The 19,679-nt window shown below is 46.8% G+C and overlaps 1 protein-coding gene across 2 annotated transcripts in view; it reads right to left on the bottom strand.

The window, feature by feature from the left end:
* The window catches only part of USP4 (ubiquitin specific peptidase 4), a 72,055-nt gene that overhangs the window by 3,878 nt on the left and 48,498 nt on the right, over positions 1-19,679 (bottom strand). For both annotated transcript variants that reach the window (XM_039477106.2, XM_039477107.2), the window contains 10 exons: positions 18,924-19,148; positions 17,614-17,697; positions 16,929-17,023; positions 14,408-14,599; positions 12,787-12,875; positions 7,430-7,657; positions 5,593-5,663; positions 5,218-5,336; positions 4,117-4,266; positions 633-736 (listed from right to left, as the gene is read on the bottom strand). In XM_039477106.2, the coding sequence (XP_039333040.1) occupies positions 633-736; positions 4,117-4,266; positions 5,218-5,336; positions 5,593-5,663; positions 7,430-7,657; positions 12,787-12,875; positions 14,408-14,599; positions 16,929-17,023; positions 17,614-17,697; positions 18,924-19,148 (1,357 nt within the window). The remainder of the gene's footprint in view (positions 1-632; positions 737-4,116; positions 4,267-5,217; positions 5,337-5,592; positions 5,664-7,429; positions 7,658-12,786; positions 12,876-14,407; positions 14,600-16,928; positions 17,024-17,613; positions 17,698-18,923; positions 19,149-19,679) is intronic.

Here is a 19,679-nt window from a genome sequence, read left to right as displayed (position 1 = left end):
TTTCGCTCTTGTTACCCAGGCTGGAGTGCAATGGCGCGATCTCGGCTCACCGCAACCTCTACCTCCTGGGTTCAGGCAATTCTCCTGCCTCAGCCTCCTGAGTAGCTGGGATTACAGGCACGCGCCACCATGCCCAGCTAATTTTTTGTATTTTTAGTAGAGACGGGATTTCACCATGTTGACCAGGATGGTCTCAATCTCTACCTGCCTTGGCCTCCCAAAGTGCTGGGATTACAGGCGTGAGCCACCGCGCCTGGCCCCTAATTTTATTTTTAATGGCTGTGTATTCTTTTAAGTAGATGGGCAGTAGTGCCAATTGGTCACCAATGCTGTTACTAACTTTTCACTGTTATAAACAGGTGAACTTCTGCATGTATAAAGCTTCTCCCTAATGTCAAGTTATTTCCTTAGGATAGAGTCCCAGAGGTAGGGGTCCTGAATTAAAGAATATGAAAATGGAAAAAAGAATTTAAGAAAGAAGAGAGGGGAATGAATCTATGAAGAAAGCCTGCAGCGTGAAGCCTATGGAACTGCATAAGCAAAGCACTTAGGGCAATGCCTGGTCCACTGGTGAAAAGATGATGGCTGAGTGCATTTCAACATCTCAGAAGGAAGCAGATACCAATACTTACAGTGGCCAACCCCCATGGCTCCGTAATGATTGGACACGGCAATGAGATCGTACACGTAAGGCCTCGCTGATTGGTTACAGACAAACTCAGACATGTTCAATCCTCTAAGGACAAAACACAAAAACAGCTCTTGAATATGTTAAACCCAGACAAAGTAGTTACAGCCCAACAACCTTTGTTATACAACAGGGCAGAACATAGGAAGGCACTCAAACTATTTGAGACGGAATAAATGAACAGACCACAATGGAAAGGGCCTTAAGGTCTGTGTTCTGACAACTGACATATTCAGGCTAGAAAGTGGGGCTGGGCGGGGTCGCTGACGCCTATAATCCCAGCACTGGGAGGATGAGGCAGGTGGATCACCTGAGGTCAGGAGTTTGAGGCCAGCCTGACCAACATAGAGAAACTGCATCTCTACTAAAAATACAAAATTAACTGGATGTGGTGGCACATGCCTATAATCCCAGCTACTTGGGAGGCTGAGGCAGAAGAATTGATTGAACCCAGGAGGCAAAGGTTGTAGTGAGACAAGATCGCGCCATTGTTCTTCAGCCTAGACGAGTAGAGTGAAACTCCATCTCAAAAAAAAAAAAAAAAAAGGGGCCGGGCGCGGTGGCTCAAGCCTGTAATCCCAGCACTTTGGGAGGCCGAGGCGGGTGGATCACGAGGTCGAGAGATCGAGACCATCCTGGTCAACATGGTGAAACCCCGTCTCTACTAAAAATACAAAAAACTAGCTGGGCGTGGTGGCGCATGCCTGTAATCCCAGCTACTCAGGAGGCTGAGGCAGGAGAATTGCCTGAGCCCAGGAGGCGGAGGTTGCGGTGAGCCGAGATGGCGCCATTGCACTCCAGCCTGGGTAACAAGAGCAAAACTCCATCTCAAAAAAAAAAAAAAAAAAAAAAAAAAATTCAAACACATAAAAAAGATAAAAGAAGGCCGGGCGCGGTGGCTCAAGCCTGTAATCCCAGTACTTTGGGAGGCCAAGGCGGGTGGATCATGAGGTCGAGAGATCGAGACCATCCTGGTCAACATGGTGAAACCCCGTCTCTACTAAAAATACAAAAAATTAGCTGGGTATGGTGGCGCGTGCCTGTAATCCCAGCTACTCAGGAGGCTGAGGCAGGAGAATTGCCTGAACCCAGGAGGCGGAGGTTGCGGTGAGCCGAGATCGCGCCATTGCCCTCCAGCCTGGGTAACAAGAGCGAAACTCCATCTCAAAAAAAAAAAAAAAAAAAGATAAAATAATTTTTACAACAGGCCAGGCGCAGTGGCTCAAGCCTGTAATCCCAGCACTTTGGGAGGCCGAGGCGGGTGGATCACGAGGTCAAGAGATCGAGACCATCCTGGTCAACATGGTGAAACCCCGTCTCTACTAAAAATACTAAAAATTAGCTGGGCATGGTGGCACGTGCCTGTAATCCCAGCTACTCAGGAGGCTGAGGCAGGAGAATTGCCTGAACCCAGGAGGCGGAGGTTGCGGTGAGCTGAGATCGCGCCATTGCACTCCAGCCTGGGCAACAAGAGCAAAAACTCCGTCTCAATAAAAAAATTTAAAAAAAAATAAAAAAAAATTTTTACAACAAATACTTATTATCCGTCACCTGGAGTCTCCTACTGACATGCTATACTTTATGGATATATTCATTCCCCAAGAAACCATTTTAAAATCTGTATTTTGTGGGCAACTCCCTTTTTATTTGAGACAGAGTCTTGCTCTGTTGCCCAGGCTAGAGTGCAGTGATGAAATCTTGGTTCACCGCAACCTCTACCTCCTGGGTTCAAGCGATTCTCCTACCTCAGCCACCCAAGTAGCTGGGATTACAGGCATGTACCACCACACCCAGTTAATTTTTATATTTTTAGTAGAGACAAGATTTCACCATGTTTGCCAGGCTGGCCTCCAACTCCTGACCTCAAGTGATCCACCTGATTTGGCCTCTTACATTGCTGGGATTACAGGCATGAGACACTGCACCCAGCCTTTTTTTTTTTGAGACAGAGTCTTGCTCTGTCACCAGCATGGAGTGCAGTGGCACGATCTCAGCTCACTGCAACCTCCGCCTCCAGGTTCAAGCAATTCTTCTGCCTCAGCCTCCCAAGTAGCAGCCCATGCCACTACACCCAGCTAATTTTTGTATTTTTAGTAGAGATGGGGTTTGACCATGTTAGCCAGGATGGTCTCGATCTCTTGATAATGTGATCCGCCTGCCTTGGCCTTCCAAAGTGCTGAGATTACAGCTGTGAGCCACCACACCTGGCCTATTTTTTTTAAATATATTTTTTATTTTTTATAGAGATGAATTTTTATTAGTTTCCCAGGCTGGTTTTGAACTCCTAGACTCAAGTGATCTTCCCATTTTGGCCTCCTAAATTGATGAGATTACAGATGTGAGCTACTGTGCCCCGCCAGGGAACTCCTTTTTTCCTTTTTTTTAGAATCTCTGCCTAGGCTAGAGTGCAATGGTGTGATCTCAGTTCACTGCAACCTCTCCCTCCCCGGTTCAAGCAATTTTCCTGCCTCAGCCTCCCAAGTAGCTGGGATTACAGGCGCCCACCACCAAGCCCAGCTAATTTTTGTATTTTTAGTAGAGATAGGGTTTCACCATGTTGACCCGGTTGGATCTGAACTCCTGACCCTGTGATCTGCCCACCTTGGCCTCCGAAAGTGCTGGGATTACAGGCGTGAGCCACTGCACCTAGCTCCCCGCTTTTTTTTGAGACTGAGTCTTGCCCTGTCACCCAGGCTGGAGTGCAGTGGCATGATCTCGGTTCACTGCAACGTCCACCTCCCATGTTCAAGCGATTATTCTGCCTCAGCCTCCCGAGTAGCTGGGATTACAGGTGCCTGCCATGACACGCCTGGCTAATTTTTGTATTTTTAGTAGAGATGGGGATTCACCACGTTGGCCAGGCTGGTCTCAAACTCCTGACCTTAGGCGATCCACCCACATCGACCTCCCAAAGGGCTGGGATTACGGCTTGAGCCACCAAGCCCAGCCTGGAACTCCTGTCTTGTTGACTTACTTTCCTATTCTCAGCTACATTCTATACTCTGGGGCTTGAGAAGATACGAGTACACAGCCAGTCCCAGCCCCTTTCCCAGGGACAGGACCATGGTAGGTCTGCAGCCCGCCTGTAGCACCCAATAAGAATCCAACTCTCCCTGGCAGGCTATTCTTGGTTGACTTGTCCCCTATTGTGAGGCTCCCTGTGACAGATGATGGACAGGTAAAACAAGCCAGTTAGGTGACATAAGGGACAGGAATGACTGGCAGCAGCCTGAGTTTGGGCAAATACTTCCACTGGAGAGTCTCTTGGGACAGGAGGGTTATCTACAGCTAAACTCTGACTTCCTAGAGCCCAGCAACATACATCCTTACTCAGAAAAGTTTTGGGTGGCAAACCACTCAGCCAATCAGTGTCAAGATTTTTTTGTCTGTTTTTAAATGTTCCTAAAAATGTAGTCACCATGACCCACCTGATTGGAAATTCCACGACTGTGTCGAGCTTATCCCTCCAGTATCTGTTGTAAGAGAAACGCTTGAGGTGGACCACCAGGATCTTGGGCAAGGACCATAGGTCAAACTTCTTTGTGGCCTGTTGATGCTTCTTACAGTTGGGACAGTACCTGAAAAGAGAAACCTCCACTTAGCAGGGCAGGCAGGCAGCCAGTGCCACCTGGGCACTCATGCATGGAGGTACAGCTGCAGTCCCATGACAGCTACCATCCTTTCAGTCAGCATTCAACACTACTACTTCCAGGCAGGGACCTGTCTTCCAAAATAGGATGATGGCTTTCCTAGGAAACCGCAACTCACAGAGGACTATGTTGTGGGGATGGCTATATAAAAAACGTGACACAGCCGGGCGCGGTGGCTCAAGCCTGTAATCCCAGCACTTTGGGAGGCCGAGGCAGGTGGATCACGAGGTCAAGAGATCGAGACCATCCTGGTCAACATGGTGAAACCCCGTCTCTACTAAAAATACAACAACTTAGCTGGGCATGGTGGCACGTGCCTGTAATCCCAGCTACTCAGGAGGTTGAGGCAGAATTGCTTGAACCCAGGAGGCAGAGGTTGCAGTGAGCCGAGATGGTGCCACTGCACTCCAGCCTGGGTAACAAGAGCAAAATCTGTCTCAAAAAAAACCAAAAAACCAAAAACAAAAAACGTGACACATCCAAATACAAAGGAGTTTTTTATTTTTGAGACAGAGTCTTGCTCTTGTCACCCAGGGTGGAGTGCAGTGGTGCGACCTCAGCTCACTGCAACCTCCGTGTCCCGGGTTCAAGTGATTCCCCAGCTTCAGTGTCCCAAGTAACTGGGACTACAGATGCATACCACCATGCCCAGCTAGTTTTTTGTATTTTTAGTAGAGACGGTGTTTCACCATGTTGGGTGGGATAGTCTTGATCTCCTGACTTCGTGATCTGCCTGCCTCCCTCTCCCAAAGTGCTGGGATTACAGGCATGAACCACTGCACCCAGCCATACAAAGGAGTTTCTGTGCACAGAGGGCCTTAGCAGATCTGAGTCCTGGGGTGCGTGGGGCCTTTGCCCAGAAAGTGAGGAGCTGCATACCAGGGGTCATGCTCCCCAAGGGTCTCCATGGTGGTGAAGAGCTCGATGCAGTCTCTCAGGGCCACTGTGGTCTTCTTCTTCTTCTGAGGCTGTAACATGCTCACATGCTTTTCATAGGCCTGTGAGAAACAAAGCACTCAGTTCTGCTAGAGAAAGACATCTTACTGGCTTAAGACATGAAGGCCTACAGAGGCTCTCCCACCTGGAATGCAATACCCTTTCTAGAGTCTCTGAACAGAAAATGCCAAAATCTTCAAGAGCTTTTCCTTCTCAGTCTCAAACATAACTTGCTGTCCAACTGATGAAAATAATCTCAGTCCACATCCAGAGCAGAAACCAGCAGACACCACTGATCACGAACACTGAGGAACCTACCTCAGATTCTTGCTCATCATAGTAAAGGCTCCGAGTTTCACTGTCCCAATCGATGGCCAGTGTAGATCGAGCTGAGGACCAAAATGTCACTTGTTATATGGGACAGCAAGCAACAGGAGAGGCTCTCCAAATGAAAGGAGAAGGACCACACTCAGGCCACACTATCCCAACACCTACTCTCCCATTAGCAGCCACTGCCAACAGCAATGCTCTGCAATGGGCCAGCCCTTCTGACCCTCAGCCCCAAAAAGCCTTTGGCAAAGACTTCCTCAGTGATAAAAATAAGCTACAAAGGAACTAACTATGGAGAATTCTGAAAAGGCACAGGTCAAGATGAAGTAATAGGGACCAGATTTATCATCCTATCATAAACCTGACCAAAAAAAACCTGACAAAATTGATGAAACAATTGTTTTCAGACCTTGGATAGAGCAGAAAGGAGATCCCTGCGAGAAGGGGGGAAAAAAAAAAAAGACCCCTACATTATCGTAGCTTACTGCCTGCAGGCAGTTTCCAGGACTTGGCATAGGAGAGAGAGGGGAAGACTAAGCTGAAGAGTCAAAGACTGGAGTTTGAGAAGGTGGCTAGAACTTGCAAGGCATTCCAGCCTGGGCAACATAGTGAGACTCTGTCTCTACAAAAACTAACTGGGTGTGATGGTGCACAGCTGTATTCTCAGCTACTCAGGAGGCTGAGGTGGATTGCCTGTACCCAGGAGACAAAGGGTGAAGTAAGCCAAGACCATGCCACTGCACTCCAGCCTGGGCAAACAGTGTGAGACCCTGTCTCAAAAAAATAAAATTGGAAGGCATTGTACCACAGAGGGGAAAGCCACAGAGGACAGAGCTGCAGAGACTGACCCAAAACTATCTCAATAAAACTGTTAATTGAAAAAGAAAATTAGGCTGGGCACAGTGGCTCACACCTGTAATCCCAGTACTTTGGGAGGCCGAGGTGGGTGGATCACAAGACTAGGAGTTTGAGACCAGCCTGGCCAACATGGAGAAACCCTGTCCCTACTAAAAGTACAAAAATTAGCTGGGTGTGGTTGGTGCCTGCTTGTAATCCCAGCTACTGGGGAGGCTGAGGCAGGAGAATGGCTTGCATTCAGGAGGCGGAGGTAGCAGTGAGCAGGGACTGTGCCACTGCACTCTAGCCTGGGTGACAGAGCAAGACTCTCAAAAAAAAAAAAAAAATTTAATTAAAAATAAATAAATAATTAAAACTAAGGTATACCATGCATTCAAAAAAAACATAAAACAGCTAATTAACTCGTTTCTCCTCCAATGAAGGGAGCTGTAAGACAGAGATGCTTCCTCTCCCACAACTGGCACCGGTGTTCTCACTGGCCAATTGTGCTTTGCACACAACCCCTCAGAATGCCTCTTCCTGTTTGTACAGCAGCCCCCATTACAACCTCCACGTGTCTGTGATGTTACAAAATCCATGACCATCCTCTTGAGTGGGTCACATTTCATGAGTATTAATGAACAAAATAAATACGCGTTTATTCTTATAAGTGAGTATGGGGAAGTGTTGCTGCCAAAGGTGGCCATGGGAAAGGTTACTGACCCACAGCAAACTCCCACAGAGTAGAGGATGTAGAGGGAAACCTACTTTCCTCCGAGGCCATCGAGGACCAAGAAGAAAAGCCTGAAAGGTAGGGGGAATCTCTGAAACAGTCCTTAGGGGGCTTGAACCCAAGGATCATACAAGTGTCTGCTCCTGGAGGCACAGAGACTGTGAAAGCCCAATGCAGAGAGTGTTGAGTGCTAGGATTTTCAAACAGATCCTAAGTCCCTAAAGCTCAGCTTGAAAGGTCAGAGAAAGTGCTTACAGTTGAGTTTAAGTAGTTTTCCATCAGTTGCAAGTGAATTTATGTCAGCTGTTCCATAGGAGTTCACAAGACTGAAGGTAAAAAGCCTTTTTGGGCAGGGCTGGCCTTTGATCTTCTTTTGGGTGGTCTCACTGGGGTCATTTCCCAGCTCATCTTCCCCACTGCCTTCTGTTTCTAAAAGCTGCTCGTTGCCTTCTTCTTGATGCTCCATTTCTTCCTCATCTTCTCCTGGCACACAAATGGAAAACAACATATATATAAGTTCCCACCATTTCAATGTTTAAAATTTTGTTTAATATGTAACTACGGTGTTTCCTTCCAGATTTTGTTCTGTGTATGTGAAGTTAATCCTTTGCATTTAACTTGAACTCACATGTGACCCTCACCACACCCTTGCAAGACAGGCAGTGGGCACTGCTATTCCATGATGAGGAAGCCAGGCTCAGAGAGTTGACATGAGCCACCTGCAGGCACAACGAGATTCAGCAGTCCTGTCATCCTAAAAGGACCCTTCCCACTTGGTTGTCTACTGGCCATCACAGCACATGGTCTCACTCTTGCAACTATACCATTAGGCCCCGAAAGAAAAGGGCTTAAATAAAACATATACTCAACACTCAAGAAGATAGCTTAGTGAGAAACTTTATTTATTTATTTATTTAGTCTCACTCTGTCACCCAGGCTGGAGTACAGTGGCGCAATCTCAGTTTACAGCAACCTCCGCCTCCGTGGTTCAAGAGATTCTCCTGCCTCAGCCTCCTGAGTAGCTGGGATTACAGGCACAGGCCACCACATCCGGCTAATTTTTTTGTATTTTTATTAGAGATGGGGTTTCACCACGTTAGCCAGGATGGTCTCCACCTCCTGACTTCACCATCTGCCTGCCTTGGCCTCCCAAAGTACTGGATTATAGGCGTGAGCCACCGTGCAAGGCCAAGAAACACAACTTAAAGGTCAATTGTCTTTTCTTTTTCTTTTTTTTGGAAGTAGAATCTCACTGTCACCCAGGCAGAAGTACAGTGGCACAATCTCAGCTCAATGCCACCTCTGCCTCCCAGGTTCAAGTGATTCTCCTACCTCAGCCTCCTGAGTAGCTGAGATTACAGGCACCTGCCACCATACCCAGCTAATTTTTGTTTGTTTGTTTGTTTGTTTGTTTGTTTTGAGACGGAGTTTCCGCTCGTTACCCAGGCTGGAGTGCAATGGCGCGACCTCGGCTCACCACAACCTCCGCCTCCTGGGTTCAGGCAATTCTCCTGCCTCAGCCTCCTGAGTAGCTGGGATTACAGGCACGTGCCACCATGCCCAGCTAATTTTTTGTATTTTTAGTAGAGACGGGGTTTCACCATGTTGACCAGGATGGTCTCGATCTCTCGACCTCGTGATCCACCCGCCTCGGCCTCCCAAAGTGCTGGGATTACAGGCTTGAGCCACCGCGCCCGGCAATTTTTGTATTTTTAGTAGAGACAGGGTTTTGCCATGTTGACCAAGCAGGTCTTGAACGCATGACCTAAAGTGATCTGCCCTCTCGGCCTCCCAAAGTGAGGGATTACAGGCATCAGTCACCATGCCTGGCTATTTTCAAATATTATAATAAACACAAATATTAAGTAAAAGTATTCAGTTCCTCCAGAAAAAACCTGGAGGTTTTTCTGAATTTTTCTTCAACTAACCCTGAATTTTCCTTCAACTAGTATTTACTGAAGGTCTCTTAGATGCAGGTACCATGCTGAGTCCCAAGGCCCCATAAGGGAAGCACATAGTCTAAGGGGAAAGTCTAAGTATCAAATAAGTAAATTCACCAAAGATGGAGACCACACCAAAAGGTGGTGTAAAAGTAACAGAGGAAGAGCATATTTAAAACAAAGTCTATATATTTGATCAGTAAAAATGGAAATTCTGAGAAAAAGAGGATGTGCTCTTTAAGAGCCCACAACCCCTAGCTCTCATGGAGGTTCCTTTCGCACCTTAACTCCTGAGACATGGTGCTGTCCTTTTACACACAATAAGCCTGTCCCCTTCCTACACTGGCAAGGAAGACCCTGCCATGCCTGCTGCCTCTCAGAGAAGGAAAGAACCCAAAACTGCCTCAATCCTGCTCAAACAATGAGCAGTACCCTCATACTTGTAAGAACTCTGTCCTTGTAAGAACTCCGGCCTGGCACAGTGGCTCACGCCTGTAATCCCACCACTTTGGGAGGCCAAGGCAGGCAGATCACGAGGTCAGGAGATGGAGACCATTCTGGCCAACATCGTGAAACGCCATGGTGATGCATGCCTGTAGTCCCAGCTACTTGGGAGACTGAGGCAGGAGAACTGCTTGAACCCAGGAGGTGGAGATGGCAGTGAGCTGAGATCATGCCACTGCACTACAGCAACAGTGCAAGACTCCGCCTCAAAAAAAAAAAAAGTACAATAATTAGCCAGGCACAGGGGCGTGTGTACTTTAAACACGCTACTCAGAAGGCTAAGGCAGGAGAATTGCTTGAACCCGGGAGGTGGAGGTTTCAGTGAGCCAAGATCGTACCACTGCACTCCAGCCTGGGCAACAGAGCAAGATTCCATCTCAACAAAGAAAAATAAATAAATAAATAAAAATACTGGTGTGGTGTGGTGGCTCAGCCCCTATAATCCCAGCACTCTGAAAAGCCAAGGTAGGTGGATCACTTGAGCTCAAGGAGTTCAAGACCAGCCTGGACAACATGGGAATACCCCATCTATATAAAACAAAACAAAAAAAAATTAGCTGGGCATGGTGACACATTTTCATAGTCCTGGCTGCTCAAGAGGATGAGGTGGGAGGATCACTTGAGCCCAGTAGGTCAATTGCACCACTGTACTCCAGCCTGGGCAACAAAGTGAGAACCTGTCTCAAAAAAAAAAAAAAAAAAAAGAATTGAAATATAATAAAATTCACCCAATCCTATAATGCCAAAACTAATTTAGAATATCTCTTGATTACAGAGGTTTGTGGTCATTATTTTTAAAGTCAATTCTCAGCTGGGCACAGTGGCTCTGGCCAACATGGAGACACCCCGTCTCTACTTAAAATACAAAATTTAGGCCGAGCGCGGTGGCTCACACCTATAATCTGAGCACTTTGGGAGGCTGAGGCGGGCGGATCACCTGAGGTCAGGAGTTCGAGACCAGCCTGACCAACATAACGAAACCTTGTGTCTACTAAAAATATAAAAATTAGGCCAGGCATGATGGCTCATGCTTGTAATTCCAGCACTTTGGGAGGCCAAGGCAGGCAGATAACGAGGTCAAGAGATCGAGACCATCCTGGCCAACATGGTAAAACCCCATCTCTACTAAAAATATAAAAATTAGCTGGGTGTGGTGGCGCATGCCTGTAGTCCCAGCTACTCGGGAGGCTGAGGCAGGAGAATGAGTTGAACTGGGGAGAGAGAGGTTACAGTGAGCTGAGATCATGCCACTGTACTCCCAGCCTGGATAACAAGGGCAAAACTTTGTTTCAACAAAAAAAAATTTAGCTGAGCAAGGTGGTGCATACCTATAGTACCAACTGCTTGGGAGGCTGAAGTCGGAGAATCACTTGAACCCAAGAGACTGAGGCTATAGTCGACTGAGACCGTGCCACTGCATTCCAGCCTGGATGACAGAGCCCACTCTGTTGCTCAGGCTGAAGTGCAGTGGTACGATCTTGGCTCACTGCAACCTCCACCTCCCTAGTTCAAGCGAATTCTCCTGCTTCAGCCTCCCAAGTAGCTGGGACTACAGATGTGTGTCACCACACCTGGCTAATGTGTGTGTGTGTGTGTGTGTGTGTGTGTGTGTGTGTGTGTGTGTGTGTATTTTTTTTTTTTTTGTATTTTAAGTAGAGACGGGGTTTCACCAATCTTGGCCAGGCTAGCCTTTAACTCCTGACCTTGTAATCTGCCCGCCTCGGCCTCCCAAGTGTTGGGATTACAGGTATGAAACACTGTGCCTAGCCGTTTTTGTTGTTGTTGTTTTTAATGAGACAGAGCTTTGCTCTTGCTGTCCAGGCTGGAGTGCAGAGACGCAATCTCAGCTCACTGCAACCTCTGCCTCCTGGGTTCAAGCGATTCTTGTGCCTCAGCCTCCTGAGTAGCTGGGATTACAGGCATACACCACCACACCTGGCTAATTTTGTATTTTTAGTAGAGACAAGGTTTTGCCATGTTGGCCAGGCTGGTCTTGAACTCCTGACCTCAGGTGATCTGCCTGCCTTGGCCTCCCAAAGTGCTGGGATTACAGGCATCAGCCATCACACCTATCTGCAACTGAGAACTTATGTGGTAGGCACAGTGGCTCACACCTGTAATCCCAGCACTTTGGGAGGGCAAGGTAGGAAGACAGCCTGAGTCTGGCAGGTTGAGGCTGCAGTAAACCATGATCACACCACCGTACTCCAGACTGGGTGATAAGCAAGACACTACTCTTAAAGAAAAAAGAGGGCCGGGCGCGGTGGCTCAAGCCTGTAATCCCAGCACTTTGGGAGGCCAAGGCGGGTGGATCACGAGGTCGAGAGATCGAGACCATCTTGGTCAACATGGTGAAACCCCGTCTCTACTAAAAATACAAAAAACTAGCTGGGCGTGGTGGCACGTGCCTGTAATCCCAGCTACTTAGGAGGCTGAGGCAGGAGAATTGCCTGAGCCCAGGAGACGGAGGTTGCGGTGAGCCGAGATGGCGCCATTGCACTCCAGCCTGGGTAACAAGAGCGAAACTCCGTCTCAAGAAAAAAAAAAAAAAAAAAAAAAAGAAAAAATGTACAGCACTAACTTGAAAGACATATATGGTTTTATAGAAATAAAGCCACGGAGTCACCTCCGTTCCAAAAGAAGAGTGATATGTCAGGTGCAGTGGCTCATGCCTGTAATCCTAGCCATTTGGGAGGCTAAGGCAGGAATATCGCTTGAGGCCAGGAGTTCAAGACCAGCCTGAGCAACATGGCAAAACCCCCCCGTCTTTACAAAAAATTTAAAAAATTAGCTGAGTGTCATGCACCTGTAGTCCCAGCTACTCCAGAGGCTGAGGTGGGACAACTGCTTGAGCCCAAGAGTCTGAAGTTAAAGGGACCTATGATCACGCCACTGCATTCCAGCCTGGGTGACAGGAATGAGACCCCTGTCTGGAGGAAAAAAAAAAAAAGAAAAAAAAAAAAAAGGAAGATTCCACAAGGTAGCAAAGTTGGACAACAGGAACTGGCAGAGTGGAATGGTGCAGACCTAGCTCCCAGGTCTGCTGCTGCAGGCAGAGCCCCAGCCCTGTCCTAATCCCCTTCTCCCATGTGTATAACATCTTTAGAAGAAGAGGGAAATCAGGAGGTATCTGGTCAGTCACAGCCCCATAGCATGGTGCATGCTCACCTTCACAGCTGTTCCTGGAGCCACTGCAGGTCCCTGGCTCCAAGGGTGAGCTGCCAAACTCATCAGGCAAAGGCTGTTTCACATAGCGGCTTCAAAAAAGAGAAAAAGAGAAGGAAAAAAAAAAAAGATTGTTTGTTAGTGGTAACATTTACCTATTTTTTCCATCATGCAGCTAAGTAGTAGATTATAATTTATATGAATAGTTACATAAAGCAATTTATGTAAATAAAAGTGCTTTAAAATTATCCACTGGGCTGGGTGTGATGGCTCATGCCTATAATCTCAGCACTTTGGGAGGCCAAGGTAGGTGGATCACTTGAGGTCAGGAGTTCAAGACTAGCCTGGCCAACATGGTGAAACCCCATCACTACAAAGAATAAAAAAACTAGGTGGGCGTGGTGCCACATGCCTGTAATCCTAGCTATTGGGGAAGCTGAGGCAGGAGAATTGCTTGAATCCGGGAGGTGGAGGTTGCAGTGATCCAAGGTCATACCACTGCACACCAGCCTGGGTGACAGAGCAAGACTCCATCTAGAAAAAAAAAAAGAAATAAAAAAGAAAAACCCACAAGAAATTCGATGTCTAATCAATCAAGCCAATGAACACTCTAAGAAAGTTTGTCTCCAGTCTTATGTGAATGTCATGTGGCACCATCACCATCATTTTTGAAGGTATTTCCCAATAATCCTAATTTCCAGCTTCAGAGCAATAGTGGAACACTTCAGAAATAGAATACAAATGCCATCAAAGCACTAGCCCCCATAACATGATTCTAAGAGGACTGGACTCCCAGGGTCATGGTTTCTAAAATGTGCCAGGTGGCTTATCCCAACAACACCTGCCCTGGCATCCAGAGGCTGGCACAAGTACATTTCGTTTTTTTTTTTTTTTTTTTTTTTTTTGAGACGGAGTTTTGCTCTTGTTACCCAGGCTGGAGTGCAATGGCGCAATCTCGGCTCACCGCAACCTCCTCCTCCTGGGCTCAGGCAATTCTCCTACCTCAGCTTCCTGAGTAGCTGGGATTACAGGCACGTGCCACCATGCCCAGCTAATTTTTTGCACTTTTAGTAGAGACGGGGTTTCACCACGTTGACCAGGATGGTCTCGATCTCTCGACCTCGTGATCCACCCGCCTCAGACTCCCAAAGTGCTGGGATTACAGGCTTGAGCCACCGCGCCCGGCTCGTTGTTTCTTTCTTTCTTTTTTTTTTTGAAGACAGAGTCTCGGTCTGTCACCTAGGCTGGAGTGCAATGGTGCAATCTTGGCTCACTGCAACCTCCACCTCCCAGGTTCAAGTGATTTTTCTGACTCAGCCTCTTGAGCAGCTGGGATTACAGGTGCCTGTCACCACACCCAGCTAATTTTTGCATTTTTAGTAGAGATGGGGTTTCACCATGTTGGCCAGGCTGGTAAGGAACTCCTGACCTCAGGTGATCCACCCACCTCAGCCTCCCAAAGTGCTGGGAGTACAGGCATGAGCTATCATGCCTGGCCTATAACTGCATTTCTTACAGAGGTGAGCATGTGGGATCAACAGAGCCACTTGGCAGGGGTTGCCACTACTATTACTGGGTATATCTTGCTCTCAGATAACAACCAAATCACATTCCTGCCACCAACCTGATACGATCACAAACGGCCTGGTACAGAGACTCAAGGGTTAACTTTTGCTTGGGGACAGAAAGCAGCAATGGCTGCCCATACAGTGCTGCCCCAGAGGAAGTGCTTGATGGCCTGGACTTCCTCTCCCTGAAGTAGACTGGAAGCGTGACACATTCTGAGCCATCCACGGACGTGCTGCAGACCTCGTACCTGAGGGCACACAAGAGGGCACCTTTAAGAATAGGTCCCTATGAACAACAGAGATCTGAGCTGAAGCTATGTGGTAGCCAGGGCTATGATTACTGGGACAGAGCCTATTTGAGTAGAAAAGGTGGCTATAACTATTTCCAAGATGATTCTAGAGGTTGAGTCAGGAATCTCAAGAAGGACCGTTGTCAGCACAATGTGAACCTACATAATCTGGGGCTGAGGGCTAACCATAACACTCCTTCTTCCAACCATGGCCTCAAATTCTGTGGTCCCTCAACTGGGACCCAACACAGATAACAGCCGTCATTCAAATCATCACTCTGAACACAAAGGCACATAGCTGGATCCAGTCCAAGTTCATCTTTTGTCATGAAAGAGCTCAACTTTAAAAAAATGCATTGAGTGCATTCCCTTTAATAAGACCAAATACTATACAAAATGTACACCTAAGATATTAGCCAAAGGCTCTTTTTTTCCAAATCAGCAAGCAAATTTATAAAACTAACTGTTGTCTTTGTTCAAAAACACTGAAGTAAAAGAATCATAACTAATTTTGAAAAACATCAGAGATAATCAAAGAAACTGCTAGAGATAAATCAATGATTTTGAAAAACTGTGTCTTACTTAGTGAATACATGGGACTGAGGAGATTTATAGATGTTTTATCCTGGAACAGATGTTACCAAAATTGCTGGCAACTGGCTGTAGTCTTTCTCTCTGCCTACAGGGGGAGACACAAACTTACTGATTCAAATTTTGAAACTAAACATGCACGCACGCACAAGCGCATGCATGCAGGGACACACACACACAAACACACACCCTCCCCAAATGCCAAATGCCCAGCAAACAGTCCTGACTGAGGTTTATGCAAGAGGAATTTCTAAGAATACACAAATAGATCCAAGGTACGCTCTGGAGTAAATACTGTGGTCCAGCATAGTGGTCAAGAGTCAGGCCTTGGAGTACAGCTGGCCCAGGTTCCAGGTCCACATTGTCATTTTCTGGCTGCTATGACCCAGTAATAAGCACCTAACTTCTATTTACTCAGTGGACAATGGGATTACCTACTTTAAAGGGTGTGGTGAGAATTAAATAATCTAGTAGACAGTGTATAACACATTTTAAAAAAGCACCAGATGCTACTATTGCTTTCATAAAACAATTGTCAATTCATCTATAAAAGAATTTGCTTTTCCAATGGTTGGCCCTTAGACCCTCTGAAAATTCCTTTGCTGGTGGTCTGCTAAGCTCCCCACAGGGTAATCATCCAGTTCCTTTCAGCTCAAGCGTGTGAAAAAACTAGCTTCTGGAATTTATGGAGACCACGTTAAGTGCTTGGGATTATAAATGCCTACAAAAGCAGACTTTCCTATGTCCTAGCCCTTGGCACAGTGCGAGCTCTTGGCTTTGTCTACATACAACTGAGAACAAAAGCAGATCTTGGGTGTGGCTAACAACTATTCCTTTTAGAGTGTTCTAGAAGTCGTAGGCCCAAAAATATAAAGGGAAAGAGCTATCTCCTTTGAATTCCTCAGCCAAAAACAAAAACCAAAACAAAATCCTAAAACCTTTTCTCAGCAAAGGCAAGTTTCTGAATGAGGTAAAGAGGGAGGAACAATACGGCTGTGCTCCACACTTCCTAGCAAATGGCTGTCTGGAAATGGCAGGCAAGTTCATGTATGGGAGCACCAAGGAAGTTATTACTCCACTCTGCCTAGAAGAGGGACACACATATAATTACAAAGAGCAGCCATGAAGCAGCATGTGGGAGGGGCAGAGGAGACATCTGCGTTTTCCTCACAGAGATGAAAAAACTCAGTCTCAGAGCTTACAGAATGTTTGAGTCAAAAACAGCTGTCTAAATCAGTCCTCCCTACCATTTCTGCATTGGGAATGGTAGGTAGTATCGTGGTACTGGCTGAGAAGCCACGGCCCGTGGCTGAGAAAGAAAAGTCCTTCTGTACCACTCCTCAACTACCATCTTGCTGTGTCACACAGCTGTGACTTCTCTTAAGAAAGGCATCTCTGAAAGTAGGACCAACTGTAGGAGCACTGAATCAGCCTTCTTCATAGGAAACAACTGTTGAAAAAAGGCTGTATCTGTGCTGAAGACAGTTATCAGAATGTCGAGCTCTGGAGGGCAGGAGGGGTTGAGCACTGATGGCTACCCATGATGTCCTCAACACCCATCTCTTGCACCCAGGTGTCAGGGCCAATCCACATGAGCACCGACTGACCAAATTTTTGTTCTGGAGATGTGAATGCAGCAAAGTCTCTAGTATGTGTCCTCTGATCTGACCTGCAGCAGAAACTGCTGAGTACTCACACGAAAATGTCATCCCGAGGCATGATGTGGTTTAAACCTTCATCCATTTGGAAAATTTTGTGGAATCGGTGATTATACACATCTGTGACCACCATCTAAGAATCAACAGTAACAGAAAAATCACAGAATAACTAAGAGTGCCCCTACTAACGGCTTAAAACCCAGAAACAAATGAAATAAATAAATAAATAAATAAATAAATAAAATACTGTACTCTAGCGGTGCCTCTAGAGAAACCACCACACAAACAGCCCCAGAGAGCTCAGGGTCAAGTATGGCTGCCATCAGAATTGAACATGCTGCATCTGCCCTCAAGTGGCAAGAAGGGTGAGGAGTGTGGTGCTAACCAGGGACTAGCAGTTGTTCAGAGCCTCTGGAGTATTCTGTAGCCTGCAGTCTCTATGCCACCCTCATCACACAGTACTGAGAGCAAAGCCCTACTCCTTCCCCTTTGACCACAGCTAGTGTGAACCCAATGAAGGAAAGATGGTGTTTCCTGGAGCTAGAAGGGACAGTCTCAGCCACATTGTGAATAGTGAGTGAGGTATCCAAACACACACAAATAATCACATTTGTGCTGGCCAGTAACAACTACTCCCAAAAAGTGGCTTCAAGGATAAAAGTAAACTCTAAATGCTACGAAATATCCCAAATAGTCCGAGTGCCACTGATCACCCGGCCTTACATTTTCTGTAGAAATGCCAGACAGCCTGGAGAGAGCCTCGCACAGGTCAGACACAGCCCCCATCAGTGGCACAGTCACGCGGTACTGCAAGAGAGATGCTCAAGGTCACAGGGGTGCCCCAGAAAGGGTGGGAAATGAATTAGGAGAAGCAGGCATCACCAAGGGCAGAGAAGTCCTTCCAAAAACAGGCTATGGTGAGGTCAGGGCACAGATGAGTCAGCAGCAGGGCAAACAAGCAAGACCTCTCTGTCTGCACCCTCCTCAATATACAAGCAGCAGCATGAGGGCTGGGCCATCTCTGTCTTCCAAACGTTGCTTCATTTTATTCTTAATTATTTATAGTACTTCACTATTTCCTCTAAAGAACTGCTAAAATTATACAAATTTAAATTGCCATCTGGTCCTACCTTTATTTTTTTATTTTATTTTCTGTAGAGACAGGGTCTCAAACTCCTGGCCTCAAGCAATCCTTCCACTGACTCAGCCTCCCAAAGTGCTGGGATTAACGGTGTTAGCCACTAACCCTGGCCTCTTTAGAGATTAAAAAAAAAAAACCCCAAAGCCAGAAAACTAAGCAGTACAGTTACTCAGTGAGCCATCAGCAGGGTTAGACACTAAGACCTGCTGCTCACACCTCTCATCTGACCTAATCTTCTGGATAAGCTATCCTAGCTGACTTGAGGGTATATCTGAGTATGAAAAGTACCCTGCTTCTGGTTCCCCAGCATTCAGATTCAAGAACCACTAAGCAGATCAGGTTATTTACTCACATGAATGAAGTATGGCCAAAAAAGGGACAGAGGCCAGGCATGGTGGCTCATGCCTATAATCGCAGCACTTTGGGAGGCCAAGATGGGCAGATTACTTGAGGTCAGGAGTCCTGCCAAACATGGTAACACCCTGTCTCTACTGTCTCTACTAAAAATACAAAAATTAGCTGAGTCAGATGACACACACCTGTAATCCTGGCTACGGAGTGGCTGAAGTAGGAGAATCACTTGAACCTGGGAGGTAGAGGTTATAGCGAGCTATCGTGGCACTGTACTCCAGCCTGAGCACAGAGCAACTCTATCTCAAAAAAAAAAAAAAAAAAAAAAAGTGACAGAGAAGCAGAGAAGCCCCAAAGACCTTAACAATCAGTCTTGAATGATATGGAATTACACGAAGGTCTGATGGAGGGGCCAAGGGCCCATACTCAGGCAAGTACCAAGCGGACTCAGGGGCAGCCAATGCAGCAGATAGGAGCAGCCCCACTGGGATCTGGAGACCACTTGCAGTGAGGGGACCCATGAGGGTGTGGATTCTGTTACCTGGGTAGGTCTGCAGTGAGGGTCAGCAGGAACCAGGAAAACCTCCATAACTCGATCTTTCTTCAAGGGCAATGGGAGTGTTAGATAGCAAAATGGGTCAAAGGTCACAGAAACCTTAAAACATTCTGGGCAAACCAAAGTAGATTTGAAGAGGCCATGGAAAGTATCCACAATCACAGAATCATTCCTCAACCTGTGATTCTCCCAGGCTTCCTTTGCCACCACCTGCATGAAAGGGATAAACAGGACATTCTCAACACCTCTCAGTCCCTTGCCCCTGCATCCAGAATGACTCACAGCAAACCTGGAGATGAATAAGGTGGCAATCTGTACAGCCAAGAGCTTGGTCAAGAACAATCAAGGCCAGGACTACTCTCAGTGTATCATACTCACACATGCCAGCTCTATACCCAATCCCCCCCTCAACACACACACATACATATATTTCACATATATATATTTCAAATTTATATTATATTGATTGAGACATGGTCTTGCTCTGTCACTCAGGCTGGAAGGCAGTGGCGTAATCATGGGTCACTACAGCCTCAACCTCCTGGACTCAAATCGATCTTCCTGCCTCAGTCTCCCAAGTAGCTGGGACCATAGGCAAGCACCACCATGCCTGGCTACTTTTTTTCTAGGTTTTGTAGAGATGGGGGTCTTACTATGTTGACCAGATGGTTATAGAGCTCCTGGCCTCAAGTGATGCTCCCACCTCAGCCTCCCAAAGTGCTGGAACTGCAGGGGTAAGCC

The sequence above is a fragment of the Saimiri boliviensis genome, chromosome 8, assembly GCF_048565385.1.
Source record: "Saimiri boliviensis isolate mSaiBol1 chromosome 8, mSaiBol1.pri, whole genome shotgun sequence".
Lineage (NCBI taxonomy): Eukaryota > Metazoa > Chordata > Mammalia > Primates > Cebidae > Saimiri > Saimiri boliviensis.
The sequence above is the reverse complement of the archived record's forward strand: the minus strand, read 5'-3'. Positions and strand labels throughout refer to the sequence as shown.